The sequence below is a fragment of the Stegastes partitus genome, unplaced genomic scaffold, assembly GCF_000690725.1.
Source record: "Stegastes partitus isolate 25-593 unplaced genomic scaffold, Stegastes_partitus-1.0.2 Scaffold157, whole genome shotgun sequence".
NCBI classification, from domain to species: Eukaryota; Metazoa; Chordata; class Actinopteri; family Pomacentridae; genus Stegastes; species Stegastes partitus.
Genome location: NW_007577888.1, coordinates 175,288 through 191,553, shown reverse-complemented (window position 1 = coordinate 191,553; position 16,266 = coordinate 175,288). Strand labels below are relative to the sequence as shown.

General features: G+C 42.9%; 1 protein-coding gene across 1 annotated transcript in view; it reads left to right on the top strand.

Annotated features, from left to right (window-relative positions):
- Positions 1 to 16,266, top strand: part of arid3a (AT-rich interactive domain 3A) — a 42,243-nt gene that overhangs the window by 14,327 nt on the left and 11,650 nt on the right. The window contains exons 2-3 of the mRNA XM_008279368.1: positions 1,440 to 2,209; positions 2,305 to 2,587. Of these exons, the coding sequence (XP_008277590.1) occupies positions 1,875 to 2,209; positions 2,305 to 2,587 (618 nt within the window). The 5' untranslated portion in view covers positions 1,440 to 1,874. The remainder of the gene's footprint in view (positions 1 to 1,439; positions 2,210 to 2,304; positions 2,588 to 16,266) is intronic.

Sequence of the window (16,266 nt, the reverse complement as noted above, 5' to 3'; positions counted from 1 at the left end):
CTTAGACGTGAGCAGAATTCGTGCTCTCAGCCAGAGTGTACCCGATGAATAAGAGAAATGCAAAGCCTGAAGGTTCTGAAAGTACAGGATCGGGGCAGGTGTTGGTTACAGAGGTCTGTCTCTTCATGTATTAGTCAGCATAGCTGAATGAGTGGTAGCGTACAGTCACCGCTGCCTCCTGTCATGACTGCTGCTTCAGCGTGTCCAGCACCTGCACTCCACTTTAATTTCCCCACGTGCTGTTGACTTTGTGTGCAGCTCTTATCTGTACCTGTCTGATCAGCCTCCCCAAACCCAGACTTCTCAACATTTCGAACATATTCTCGGTAAACGGTAGGCGCCGTCATTGTGGTGCTGCAACATTTGACATGGGAACAGACATAATTGAAACTCATCGCTTATAGCACAGACTGGTTTGCATACCTGGGCAATTTTTAGAGCAGGTGTGTAGGGGAACAATTGTCACCTATACAAGTTGCTAAATAAAACCTCCCCTTTGTGCCTCTTACTTGTAGTAAAAAATTTTAATAAGGGGAAAACACAGCAGTCAAACCTATGTGGCGTGACAGCGCTATATAGGAGCTGTAGATTTCAACAACCCTTAAACAATGTTCATAACGTCGGTGAGGTAGTGCTGTCTCATTTGTGCTGATGGGCTTGAATTAATCTTGACTTCAAGCCAACCAGGTGAAGAAAGTGACTGTTCTTCCTGTAATTTCACTTCCTCGTGTTGTTGAGGTTGAAACATTTTGTTCTGTGTGAGCAGTTTGTCTGGTCTGGGCTGGTTTTGTGATTAATCCTGCACGTGTTGCACAAGAGATATTAACCCCCGAGTCTGCAAGTTAATGCTTCACAGGGACTTCAGATTGAAATGTGCAATTTTAAGTGTGAAATTGAGCATTTTCTTCTCTGTCACATTTTTAAACTTGTGATCAGAGTCGACATGGCGTCTGTGTAGTCATCGCTGTAGCCGTCTGCTCTTCTGCAACTCATGAAAGTTTGAGAACATTTTTGGCATTTTACCGTCATGAGTGTAAAAATTATGAATCAAGTTCCTCAAACAATATGCAGGACTTTTTCTTTCGTTATCATCTGTTAACTTAGTGTGTCTCCAACTGTTCTAAAATATGCCGCAAAACAGGGAACTTAACCAGTTTTACGAGAACCATAAAATACAACATTAGCAAAATAAGAGTGCGTTTGCCAATATGTTCATTAGATCTGTATGAAATCAATGGAGAGTGTTAAAATGTTTTATTCAGTAAAAAGCCCAAAGATGGAAAGATGATTTTCCTTAAATATTTATATTTGATGGGTCTGATGCTTTCAGAAAAAAGGTTTCAGTTTTAGCACAACACATGTCTTTTGCCTGTTAACTGTTGTTCACAGACAGTGAGGAAGTAACAGTCTGACTTTCTGCTTTTCTTTCTCTCCCTCAGGTCTTTGTAGTCTGTCAGTGAAGTTTTGTACTCCCACCTTCACTTCCACTGCGTGTGCCTCATTGAGCGCTGTGCAACTCAGCGCTGCTACTGGCTTTGGTTTCCCCCCAGCTGCAGGAAAAACCATTGAGACAAGAGAGCAGCCTCTGTCTCTAGAACTGCAGCCGACCTCTGACTGCATGTCTCAGAGCGCTCATCGACCCCCCTCCTCTTTTTCCTCCTTCTACTCGCACTCAAGGACCTACATTTCCACATAACCATAACCTCCAAACTTTCAGCCAGCTGTTAGCTGCTTCATCACAGGCACAGTTGGCAATTGCTTCCTCTTGGAAGAAGGTTCGAACGTTGTCCCCTGACTGGCCCCCAACTGGTGCTCCTTCAGTGGGGGAGGGAGGGGAAGGAAGGCCACTGATCGTTGTGCCGCTTTCCCTGGAGATGAAGCTGCAGGCCGTCATGGAGAACCTGCACAGGCAGCAGAGGGCCAAACTGTTGATGGAGCAGCAGCTACAGCAGCAGGCCGCCGCCCAACACACTCAGGTCCGCACAGGTGGAGGGGATGAGCCGATGGGGAGCCCGGCCCCCGAAGCAGAGCAGGCCCAGATGGCAGCCCTGGCGGCCATGCGTGCTGCCGCGGCCGGGCTGCAGAGGGTGTCCGACAGCCCCATGTCAGAGCGCAGCAGCGGCGGCGAGGAGGAAGGTGACGACGATGACAATGACGAAGGGGAGGAGCCCTACAAGGACATGATGGGGTCAGATGAGGAGGAGCAGATGTGAGTAAATTTCTTTGATTAAGTTTATTTGAAACTTCCGTTATTTGTATCAGTGAGTTTAAAACTATATTGTTCTGTTTCTACGGCGCACACAGCAAACAGAAGTGGGACGAGGAGGACTTTGAAGGTGAGATGGAGGAAGACTTTGACGATGACCTGACAGAAGAAGGTCTACCGACGGGCCACGATGCTGTGGCCCCTGGGAAGGGCATCCTCCTGCTGCCTCACCGCCAACTCCACCCCCATTCCCAGCTGTTGAAGGTCCGTCCCAATGTCGAGCAGGAGCCGCGAGTAGCCATCCTCCCGCCACATGCTACGCACAGCCACCTGGGTGGGCAGGACCACGGAGAATGGACCTATGAGGAGCAGTTCAGACAGGTAGGATCACTTCATGTGCCTTCTGCTCCTCCACTGTGTGGAAGTTTGTCCTCTAAAAATGCTCCCTGATAGACGAGGATTAAGTGTGTGTAAGTGATGTAGCTGCTGGACATTCAGACTGTCATTAAAGTCTTGTCGAAGTGTGCTGCTTTGGCTGTCCTAACTTCTGGCTGCATTAGCAGAACAAGATCATTGCCTTCATGTAGTACATTGAAGAACCATGCCAGCTAAATTCCTAAAATATCCGTTAGTCAGCTGCTGTAGCACACCAAGGAAGTACATAAATCTAAAATGTTGGTTGCTGACCAGCAAGCCACATCTGGCCTTCACACCCCTGACATCAAAACTGCTTGGCACTTTCTCAGCAGCACATAATGTAATCTGACCAGGGTGGGAAATTGACACCAGCCGCTGGCCAAATGTTGATAAAAGCTAAGTTGAGGCTTTTCAGTTTGTCTTTGCCACCTGACATTCTGGCAGGGCCCACGTGTTAAAAGCTTTGACCTATAGAAGTCTCTTTTTCTTGTGGAGCGGCTTAGTGCCTGGTGAGATTTGACATTTTATAACTAATGGGGCCAAAGAGTTTAAAAATAGGGTACTAGTTTCTTCTTTTGAACGGGACTGAGAGCTGAGGAAGAGAAGCTCAGAGCAGGAGGGAGGGGCAGCAGTGTGTTAGGGTGCATTTTAACAGCTTTACCATGCTGGCGTTTACTGTAAACATGCGTTAGCGGGCGAGATATTATGAGGGAGGCCCTGGTGGAATAAGCTGGGCTGTTTACGCGAAGAGATTTAAGACTGTCAACAGCTAAGTTTAGACGGAGGATTGCTGTCGATAAAAAGACGGCGGGAGGAACAATGTAAGATTCCCTGAAAGCTGACTTCTGAGGATAATAAACCGAAGATTAGTTTTGCTGCATTTGTTGCCGTAACTGCTACACAAAGCGATACCATCTCGTGTTCTAATAGTTCACAAATCAGATTGTCGCCTATCATTATTGTAGTATGAAATTAGTCATAAATACTCCTTTCGGGGAAATTGGATCAGTACAGTCGACTTTTTCCTGTAAAATTTACAGTGAAGATAACTGATCTTTTCTGCCACGAAAGAAAGCACATTGCTGATAATCGCTGAACTTTCAGGTCTGCTCGTGCCCTAGACCAGTCCCCTTTCAACTTTATTAAGAGACGACAACAGATTATGTGTTTTCTAAAGACAAAGCAGGAACCTGGAATCGTATTTTTAGCATCCTCACCTAAATTGGTCAGCGAAACCTCGTAAACGTGCCTCTACTTCTGTGTGAAAACTGCAGTTTGTTCTGCTGGGACATACGCGGCAGCATGTTACATAACAGAAGCCACTATTGAAATGCAAACACAATCGTGGCCTGTTGCAATTTTTCAAACCATAAAACATGTTTGACAGTATAAGCAACAGCTTGTTTTTTTTATCTGAGCAGAGATGACTGAACTCTTTTAGAAGCTGGTTTGGAATTTGTTGGAAGAAGCTTTTAGACATTTTTTATTGAAGTCTTTAGTATGCTGCAAGTAAATTATCTTTGCCACATTGCACCCAACCTACATGTGCTTCATTTTTAAGCCTAACTATAGATTCTGTAATTTAAGGCCTATTTCTTGTAATTACAGAGCATATGGAATATAACTCCCCTAAAACCTATACTCTGCTTCTCTAAATAGTCCACCCCTCCCTCCGTAAAGCTTTGTGTGAATAACTTGAATTGATACTCTCAGATGGCGGTTTTCACGTGTCAGGTAGGAAATACAGTCCATTTTTATCACTGACATGTCAGTCAGCAGTAGATCAGGCAGCTCACATTCAATGCAGCTGACAGTTATGTAATCGAGGCAGAGCCAGTATCTTGGCTGTTAAGATAATGTTACCCAATCTATTGTTGATTAAAAGCTATGTCACGCCTACACAACATCAAGTTAATCATGGAGACAGAGAGGAGGGGAAGACCAAACTGCATACTATCATTTAAAACTGGGAATGGAGCAACAGCAGTCATATCTGTGTGCAGCTCTCAACATCCTTCCTGCTGATAGTTCACAATATTGTGAAACCCAGGATTTTAGTTTTTCACATTAGTCATATAGGAAAACATGTACTCGTGGATGATTACAGTAATTAGTAGTAATTGCAGTCTGTCTCTTGATAAATTTATCCCTGCTCAAGTCCAAATCAGTGATTTCAGCCTTAATTTGTATATAGCAGTTGCAATTTTTATATTGCTTCCTCTGAAGCTGACATTATGGTTCCTTCTTGTCATGTGGAAAGTAGTTAAATCTGCACACCACAGTTTCTATTGCAGCTTTAGTGCAATCATCCAGATTCTTTTTGCCTGATCAGAAATTTATGAATTGTAAAGTAATAAAGTTATAAAAACTTATCTGTCATTGGGGTGAGCTCAACAAATAAGCATTCTCACCACAGCCATAGATGCCCTAAGCGAAACATGGCATGCTTGGTAGGGCTGCATGCAAGCACATGTAACGCTAAGAAATTATGCAGCCGGCGGAAAAGTCAACAAAAAGTTCTGTATGATGCAGGAAAACTCAAGTCGAAAAATCCCTGTCGTCATCTGTCCATGCCGCTGACTGATCATCGGAACAAATGCCTCTGAGGCTGTGACACAACATACTGCTCTTGTTATTGCTGTGAAAAAGCACCGGTTGATTCTTCTTGAACACTGAGCCCCAAAGTCCGTTTTGAGAACTATAAACTGCATTTTTATCTGATCATCACACAAGGGCTGAGGGAGGGTCTCACCTGTTGGCCCGGTGTAAAACCACAGCATCAGTGTTTACCTTAATGTCTTATCATCCCTCAGATTTACAGGTCTGGTCCTTGTATTATAGTATTTGATTGTTTCACCAGAGCTTAGAGTCGGATACCACCGACACAGCTCCTTAAGCTTTTCATTAAAAAATGTCATACATAAGTTTTTTCATTCATTTGTTTTTTAAATGTGCGCAGTAAAACACTTTAAAGTTGTTTTTTTAAGAGCAGAGATGTCCTATTACACTATATAACCTATGTGCTCTTTATCGGTTATGATCACATGAAACTGCAGTCAACAGTTCTTCCATTAAAAATGTCTCTAACAATCACAGGAAAAATAAAGACGTCAGTTCTGAGTAAATAAAATGTGACTCTCATTTTGACCTGAAGTGTAAAGCCCACTTACATGTGTTCTGGTGTTTAGTCGTGTGCAGGTTGAGTGTTTTGGAGGGCACTGGGTGGGGAGGAAGGGGTTAAGACTGTACAGTTTATTTTGGGTAGGTGGGTGGAGGCTGTTGGAATGTGCCTGATGGAGGGTGATAATGTGGCCACTAGGAACCTCACATCCTCAGCAGAAACCTTGCATGCCTCTATCAGCATGGAGCAGTTGGAGCTATTCCAAACTGAAAACTGTCCTTTTTCTTTCTTATGTTTAAGTTGCATTAATTGAACAGCGTGTAAACAGATGTGTCAGTGTGGCATTAAAGCTCCTGACTAGAGGTCAACCAATTATCGACTTGGCTTATTATCAGGTCCATTATTTTTCCCAAAAAAATGAGAATCATTGCTCTTTTAAATGAGTCCTGATGAAGTAAATTCATTAACAAATGCACAGCTTTGGCTTCAGTGCAGCACCTCTGTCTGTATGTAATCACTGTGTGGTCTCGAGCAGTGTCCCGCCCACAGTACTCTCCGATTGGTTACACATCGTGAGTAACAGCCAATCAGCACTGAAGGATATATATTATAATTAAACATATGTGTAAAAAAATAAAACTCACCAGGATTTTATTTTTACAGCAAATATGTACCAGTTATAGGGCCCCACTGATTAGTTCATAATCAACAGAAGACAAAAAACATGACCTCCTATTCCTGACCACGGCCAAGGTAAAACTAACCTCAGGAATACGAGAGAATATAAAGCAAATTTCCAAGATGAGCAGAGAGATACATGAGTTAGTATAAAGTGCAAAACACAACAACATTGTATTTTATTTTGACAACAGGTTTGTTATTAAGCCCAGTACGTATATATAGCAGAAAAATAAGTTCAAGAAACTAATGAGACGTTATGTCCACGCGTCATGTAGGTGAGCAAACAGGCACACAAACCTAACTTTCAGGGTAGGTGTGCAGCAGGCCGTGCGTGGCTAAAATATATCAGCGAAGCCCAGCGTGCATTCCTGGTGGATCAGCCAGCCACCTTCGTCCTCGCTGCCCACTCTGCTGAAAGGTCAGACTAAATCAAGCCAAGAGGTGCTGTCTGATCAGATGTCTGATTACACTGTGGTTCTAAGTGAATTGATTAAAATATTCAAAGCACTCTGCAAGCAGCATCATATCTGGCTGTGGCAGAGTGGAACAGAATTAAATGAAGGACGCGGCTATATTCAGGCATCTTTGGATTATTTTGTAAATGAAACTGATTTGTATGTCTGGTGGAGGTATTTAAGTGATACCAAAGTAACCCTCCTCCTTACTTAACTACCCCCCCTACTTCTGAGTATCCATATCAGTATCACTCTTTGCATTTTTATTTCCAGAACACATTGATACTCCTGTTCACATTAGTAGTAGCCTGCAGCCTATAGGCTTGCTTGCATCTGTTCCCATCAGCCACGAGTAAAATGCTGGACAGGCTTGTCTCGGTTTATTCAGTCATCTGGCTACTAATTGAATCCTGAATCGATATCATGTTGACCAAGAATAAGACGGAGATTTTGGTTGTATCAAAAACAGTGTTTTCCTGGTTTTTATGTCGTACATGACGTGATTTGTTTCTGAAAAGTCTGGTGGATTTTAGAGGATTTAAAAAGCTATTCGTACATGCTGTGAACAGCACAAACAAAATCCATTTTCTTTTATTGTACCGGGGCAGCAGATAAGAGTCAGACACCATAAAACCTCTTAAAAGCACTATCTGCCTGGTTGGATAGACCGGTACATGGAAAAGCAAACAAACAAAAAACTGCAGAGGAATCTGTCGAGACATATATGTACAGAGCTCTGAGCAGGCTGTAAATACACAAAGTAAGTCTGCACAATTCATTTTGTCACTGTCGCACAGAATCCTGTCATTCAAGCATGTGTGAGAAATGCAAGAATTAGAAAAATAATGACAAAGTACAAATGTATTGAATTTGTTGTAGCCTCCTAATTGCGTCTTCTGCCACTGATGTTTGTCGTGGAGCTAATCTGGCCTTAAAAGTTCTTTGCCGTTGCTCTCTGTCCACAAGATATTTGCAAATGCACAATCACAAGCTGGTTTTATTGTCGCGCAGTCTCTTCGGTGCTTGGATATACATATAACTATAACCAACTGCCTTGCCCCTTTTATATATAATATCCTCCTCAGGCCAAAAATCATCCAGAGGCCATGCAGAGCCTTTGAAGTCTCCTCTCCCGTGTCTCTGTCTGCTTTAAACACCAGCATCTGGGCAGATGGAGCCCAGATGGACAGTAAAGTAGGGATGTCTTTAAAAATTCATGGCACTCACCATGATCAGGGTGAATGGAGGGGAGTTGGCATTAAACATTAAATTGCTCTCTCACACACACACACACACACACACACACATTAGGAGTCGGGGGAGGGGGTTGTTAGTGACTACAGGAAGTATAGCTCGAATGAGAGCCAATTGGGAGCGACACTTATTGGGATTGCCCATCAGGTTTCTGCTGATACAGCTGTCTGATAAGTGCTCGTTGGGTTTATATTCCACGTGTGGTGAGGCCTTTTGATCTCCGTTGTAGCGTTGTGTGAATAGGTCATGTTTTTGGAAGTACAAACTGAAACTTGTTAAGAAAAGTAATGTAAATCTCTAAATGTTCGTCTTGACCTGTGTTATAATTGCATTGTTCCAGCGTAGACCACAGCCTATTGTTGCTCCGCTGGCCTTTTTACTGTTAATGAATAACTGATGTCAGACTATGTGTCTCGCACGGCTTGATCAATATTTTACACACTACTGAGTTTTTCTCGGATGCATTTGCCCGGCTTTAACTTACTATTTAAGAGTACATTAACTCCAGAGCCAGCCAGAGTATTTGAACTTTTATGAGTGCACCCTCTGATATTGTGCAGAGTGTGTGACCCCTGTAGATTCATCTGAACTCTATAGTCTGCAGGGGTTCGAATTAATCAGCACCGGGGAGTTTTCATTTCATTCATTAGAGAAACCCCAGTGCTCGGCAATCTGTGTTTAACAAAACGACAACACAAGGTTAATGGGCCCTGTTGATGTCATGAAAACAAAAGGCAAAAAAAAAAAAAAGGCCAGAGGCAGCATGATAAGACCACTAAGATGTAAAGAAGAGAAAGAACAGGGGAGGAGGCGAAAGGTTAGGTGAGACTGAGGGAACAGGAAAAACGTAGTCAGTTGGCGTCGAGCTCTGAAACACTGCCAAGTAGAGCATGTAGTAAATGCTCATTTTGACTGTGAAGCACCGCAGAGCATTTGAATCGTGTCCAACTCCTAGCGTGCTGCATGGAGCTGATGTCAGAAACTGTACAGCCATGGGGATTCTGGAAATTGGCAGGCGCTCAATACGGAGGAGGAGAGGGGGGCTGGAGCAGGAATGTAAACAAAGATTGTGTAAAGGCTGAGGCTAGCTCTTTCATCCTGTCTTTTTCTTTGGCTGGTACACTTTGTTCGAAAGTATTAATTAGATTTTGGCAGGTTACCTAATTACTCGTATGTTTCCAGGCTCAAGCTTCCTGATGACTTGAAGCTTTCATACAGAACGAGGATAAGATTATTGTAAGCCGGGGAGACTCCGACAAATGCCTCACATCCTCCATCAGCTTTGGCCACCGTTATATGTTTTTTTAGCTTTTCCTTCTTTCTCTCGAAAAGAAATATATATATATGTGATGCGCTTCATCTCATTTTTTCCCTTTTTGTGCCGGCATAAAGAACTGTGTAGCCTTGCGTCTCAGTGTACGCACAGAAATAGACGTGCACTGAATGGTTTGGGTTGTCAGCACACAAAACCCTAAGTGACATCTTTTCATACTGGGACTCAGTGGTAGGCATTCATTTGAACAAAAGCAGTGCATTTAGCGCTTTTGCCTTCAGATCATTCTGAAAAGGTGGTGTGTGTGTGTTGAAAGCTTTCGTTCTTGGAAGAATCAATTAAGAAATAGGTCAGCATAGATAAAGATGCATTCTCAAGGTCTGAGTTGCTCTTTGTCTTGGTGTGAAACAAAACTGGACGTGAAAGCGGGGGGGAAAATAGATCTGCATGTTTTGCAATGTGCCAGTAATAGGTCAGACATGCTGCAAAACAGGGCATAGTTCTCTTGACATTGTTTCATGTGAAGGTCTGTTAGCGCTTTGATCCGCAATCATCAGGTTTGGACCTTGTGATGGCACTCTGGCTGCCCTCTGTGATAATAGCTAACCTTTTACGACTGCGAGGGCAGGAAGTCTGGGTCATCATGCTCTGCTCACACCATGAAATAGTCATTCTTGTTATACACCAGTGTGACCCGATAACAGATCTTTTCCACACTGAGACATTTCGTAGGAAGAGAACTCTGGTCACATATAACGTTATTAATCGTGGCTTCGTTCCAGTTCCGATGCTCTGCTGTCCTGTTGTGCTTAAGTGGAGCACGGCTGCAACTAGCAACTATTTTGATTGTTAAATAATCTGTCATTTATTAAAACTGACAGTAAACTATTCAGATTATTCCTCAGCAATTTTTGATTTTGCTCTTACCCTTTCAATTTTAGCTTGGAGTGGTTTTAGGCCTGTGACTACTAACAATAAAGGCAATAAAAATCCTAGTTCTGCACCTTTATGTGCACTACTACTACAACACTACTGCTGTCCACCTCGACTGACAGGCTCAGAGTGGGTAAAGAGACACACAGCCCAGTAAAAACTTTGTAAATGGCCAGTACACCACCAGTGACAGACTGATGGCAACATGAGGGTAGACTTCTCTGGTTTCTGCCAGGCCTGGTGTGCTGTTGACTTGCAACACGCTGTTTGCAAACCGTGGTTATTATTTTTGGTTCATGCCGAGTTCCTTCAGGTCTCCTGTGCTGAGAAAAGACTCATAGTGGAAGACATTAAGTGACACTCTTCACTCCATAAGCGATAGTGCCTATGTCAGAGCTTTCTGCATCAGCACAAAAAATGCACGGGATGACTGTCGCCTTAGATTTGACCCTTGATTAAAGGTATTAATCCTCACGTTTTACCTCCTATAAGAAGTAAATATGCTTTCAGGGAAAAGGCCTGCTGTGTTTAAAGGACACGTACAGTCCACAGTGTTTACAATTTGTCTGCCCTTGTCTTAACAGGATGCTAATAACCATGCCTGTGTACATCCTGCTTGCTTGCAAACATGGACATAAAATGTGTGTGTTTCAAATTCTTCCAAGAGTCGGATCTCTAAATGCTTAATGAGGAAGAAAGAGTGCAGCTGCATGCAGAACACAAACCCAGGGGTTGCTTTAGGTCAAATTGCAGTCCATCCCCATATTGACTGGAGGAAGCCTCACCACGTGGCCACAACATCTCAGCCTCTGATGAGCCAAATTGACAGCTATCTGTTCTCCATGATGCTGAGTGGGCCAGATATGTTTTTAAGGTCACTGTTGTTAACCATTGATCCCTTTGCCCTGCCCATCTATCACTCTGATTGATGGCGCGAGCATCCGTCCGACCGTCCTCTCTCCATGCTGAGGAGCAGAATTCCCATTTTTGGTCCAGATTAAATATCTTGTACTTTGTTTGTGTGGAAGCGCCATTGCAAACCTTCTTCTGAAACTTCAGCTGCCTTTCTATCTCAGTCTCCATCTTTGTGCCTTCAGACATGGACGCTATCAAGGCATCTGCTCTGGCGCTGAATAAATACCTTCAGCTTTCACACAGACTCATTTGATGGTTATCTAGGTCACGTTTCCTCTGTCATTTTTAGGGGAGTGCTGGTTTCCAGATCGATGCCATATATAGAGACGTCATAGAGAAATATTGCAAAAACATTTCCACCAAATACCAGATACTTTGGGTGGTATCACGCTACTTTATGATCCCAAATTGCTGCTACACCCACTTCCCCTCCTTCGCCGTCTGTTCAGCTTCGCCTTGCCCAATTTGAGCATCCATCATTGTGATACTACTCATTAGCAGTGCGGTTGGAACAGATTGCTCACAGTTACATACATCCGACTCTCGAGCTGGCTGCTATTTCTGATTCTTATCCAAATCTCCAAGCCGTGGCAGCTGAGCTGACAGCAACAGGCAGGAATGAAGTGCATGTAGTCGTGGGCCAGTTCTCGTTCTGATTTAACGGCCTGTCTTCATCAACTGGTTTTCACCTTTTTCTCATGTCAGCAGGGGATACTGTATATCCAGTAATGTCCAGCTGAAGCAGAGCATTAAAAATCCTTTGGCGCAGCCCCTGCAGACCGAAGCCTCGCTCACAACATGCCACACCATAAAGAAACCATGTCCTCTATGATCACTGGATTTCCGATGCACCATTGAATTTCTAGAGTTGTTTTTCACCCCAAAGAAAACACAAGTACAACTTCGACACACAAAGCACAGCATTCCACATTTTTCTGGACATTTTCACTGCCCTTGTTTTCTGACTGTATTTTTATATGTATTTTGAAGTGTTGCATTAGAAAAGATTAATGAAAATAGTAAAAAAATATATATACAATTTCACAAAATAGTTTTTACACTCTCTTGAGGTGGTTAAAAAAAGGGGGTTATTGCACATACTGGTAGATGTAGACACTTTTCTGAATAAGTTCTGATAAGGTTTTTTAGTGGAAATCAAACAAATGGTTTCCATCTTTTTCTGCTGTTGATTGCAGCCGTACGTAATGTAGCCACCGTCTGATGACACTATAAAGCAGACTGACTTTATTTTAAAAAGAATTAAGTTTGCTCAATCATGAGCCTGATTTGTTTTACCCAAATTGCTGAGACATCTTGAATCATGTCCGTGCTTTATCGGCCGTGAAGAAATGATAGCTTCAGGGTATTTATGAATCACTGCTGCTTGGTGTTGTGCCACAGTTGGCACATTTAAATGTTTTATCCTGCAGCTATGCAACCCTCCTGTGTGTCACTCTCGTTTTCATTTTCCAACGTGCTTATCACCATCACACTTTTTAGTCATTTTCGGACCAAATGTGACTGTTGCAGATAAAGCGGCAGCAGTTACAGTCATTCACGGCGGCGTTGTTTGTGTCAGGAGGTTGTTGGCTCCTCAGTCGATGGAGTAGAATTCACGAGGTCAGGCGGTCAGTAAGGATTATGATGTGTTTCATCCTGCTTGTCAATAAAACGCCGTTCAGCGCATCGACAGTCGGACAGCTCTATTGTTGCTGTTAATTGTGTGCTTGTGGGGGGATGGGGAGGAGCAGGGCGGAGCACAGAGGAGACAAAGATGGATTCGTTAAAGATGTCAGTTTATGGAGACATGTCGGAGCAGTTCCTGTCAGGCTGCTATGCTAAGCCAGCTTTCCAGATACCTGAAGACACACAATGAACAATTTAATTTCACACCCAAGTAACAAGTGGCGCCCGACTTCCCCTCTATGTGAACTCTTCAGCAGACAGACAGGAAATAAAGGTGACACATCAGATGCGGATACTGTCAGCTATACTGAACTGGTTCCAAGAGTTGTTGTGGGAAGAAGTGTTGTTGGTTAATCTTCTATGTTTCAGCCATGTGACCTCATATGTTGAGATTTTTAGATTTTTTTTGTTGTGCCCTAATGGCCTTTTGTCTACCTCCAGAAAACAGTATAAAATGTGATGCTTTTGATCTTGCCTGACTGTTTTTTCCATTTTCAACTACCGTGGATAAACTCTGATTCACAATAACATTAAAACCACCTGCATAATATTACGTAGGCGTGGACACGGGACCTCTGAGGATGTCTGGCATGTTGGCAGAAGATCCTTTGGGTGCTGTGGGTGATGCTCAGATGCTCAATTAGATTGACTTTTGAGGAGTTTCGGAGCCGAGTCAACACGTCGGACTCTTGATCTTGTTCCTCGAGCGATTCCTGAGCGGTTTGCGTGGTGCGGTAGGACACACTGTGCTGCCGGGGGAAGCTGATGCTGTCGCAAAGCGCTGTTGCCTTGAGCGGTTGTGCTTGTTCTGGAGCAATGTTTTAGGTGGGTGGTATGTGTTAAAATGATATGAATGCCGGGACGCAAAGTTTCTCAACAGAACATTGCGTTGTAGTGAGACGATCAAAAGTTACTCACACTTGGTGTCTTTTTCCACTCGGTGTGATTCAGATTTGTTAAATGCAAAGCACATAACCATAACTGTAAGAACCATATAAAGTAAAGTCTTAAGCGTCGTCATTTAAATAGTTGAAAGTGTTTATGTTCTTGTTGTCAACATTTATTATCTAGTGATGCGTGGTGAGAACCGATGTCTGAATTGGCAAAAAGTCCATCTGTGTTCTCTGAAGCGTGCAGAGATATGAGTTGTGTTCACATTGTTTGATCAGGAGGTGATCTGCTAAGAATGTCGTGCAAAACAGAATCCTAAAGTACAAAGGGAAAGAACAACAAGTACACTTTGGGAATTTGATTGCTTTAGATTTATGTCAGCCAGAAAAAACAGATTGAGAAATCAGTAGGTGTGTCATTTTCATGCCCAGTTTCCCACCTATCCCTTATCAAGTCTTTCAGTAATAGTCATGCAAGGAAGTGAACACTTACCATACATAGTGTTTAGTTTTGGGTTTTTTTCTGAAACATAGAACTGTGAAAGCAGTCTAATTTTGTTGCAGAGAATTTCACTTCTCCAGTTTTATTGCAGCAAAACCTGTAAGCTGGTTATTGTGGCATAAACTAAGCTTAATATATTCATCCAGAAAAGAACAAATATGGCTGCTCTCGGCCTTAGGTGTTGCTGTGTCTTCAACCTGCATCTTTAAATGAGAAGAAACAATGCGCATTTGGCTGGCGAAAACAGTGACAGGATTCAGCTGAACCCTTTCTGTGCTAACGTCTCCGTCTGCTCCGTTTATGGCCTCGCTGTGATGGCCGTAATCAGATAATAGCTTCAATAGTCAGAGTATTGCCTTCATTGCAGTTAAAGTGAATTATAGGCTTGGATATAAGCCCTCTCAGGGAAATTCCTTCTGTATACAGAAGAAACCTTGTTTTAACTGAGGCCACACTTATGTGAACTCACAGCTGATGAACCACAATTACAAACCCAGATTAGAGCTGCATCCAGTGGAGATTTCTGCTCGCTGCGGACGACAACAACAAAACGACGGACAAAACAAGACTTCTCAAGAAGGGTTGAAGTAATTGTTTGTATTATGTGACAATGAAAATAGCTGTTTGTTTCAGCTCTCGTTTCATTACATTGGGATAATAGAATATCCTCTGGCGGGACACAGTAGTGAAAACACAAACCTTTAAGTAAACAATTTAAGGACAAGCGTAAATAGGAACCAACGTCACGTGTTCCTTGTTCACCTCGTGTTCATATTCACTACATGCTGAACAGTTTGCTGTGAAGCTAAAATAGTATACATTCATGCAGTAACGCTACGTTGTCCTGCTGGTTGTGTTTGCTCTCATACATTAATGACACACGTTAAAGGGCCTGGAACAGTGCACTGTTTGAATATGACTGATCATGTGTTTGTAAGTCGCATCGTAACTCCTCTCCCCTCCCCACTGCTGTGTGCTTGTGTGAGAGGTTAAGGAGCTGCTCTTTTATCAGGTTTAAAAGGAATGAGTCTCAGAATTAATCTGATTCCTGCCATTTACAGCCATAGAGAAAACAGATTTCCATTAAATAAAATACCCGTCTAAAGGGAAAGATGAAGCACATCTCAAGGTAATCGCTTTGTGCTTATACAAGTCTTACAACCACGTTCAAGGTGTGCTTGCCAGCTGCTGCAGCATCAATGCTAAACAACCCCAGTCATTTTCACAAGCTCCTGCACCCAACGTAATCAGAACAAGAAGAGGTCAACAATAATTCACTCAACCTTCAGTAGTCATAATGCATTACACAGGACATTCAAAATTACTAAACAGTATGCAGTATCCAGCACCAGTAGCCTGAAGGAAGAGTTGAACCTTCACAACATCTCCTGCGTTGTTGCACATGTGACTGCTGTGTTGTGCAGTTTAGAAAGCAGCCACGCAGGCTGCGGCGGATGCACACCGCTGCTCGGATCTCACTGCAGCAGCAGCTCTTCATCTAGGATTTCACCAAGGAGCCTATTTTTCCACCTGTGATGTTCTCACCAAAAATACAGTGACAAGATATGTTGATAGTCGTATTGACATCATACCAGCAGCATTAATTGATGGCTTTCACTGTTGCGTCAATGTCTGGATATATCTGGATATCTCAGACATGAAAAATCTAAATATATTTGAGCATTACTTGTTATTAAAGGAGAGAGTAGAGCATATGTCTGTGTGCTATGTAGTGACAGCAGAAGCCCAAAGTAGGCTATAATTATAATATGTCAATAATATAAGCCCTCGTCTCATTACATTGGGGTATATTAGGATACTCATTACATTTTCACCCTAACCGGTCAAGAGAAATGGCTGCCCTCCTTAAGCCTGGCTCTGTGAAAGGCTTTTCTTGTCTTTCTTTGTAAAGGGGAGGTTTTTAGTGCTTTCC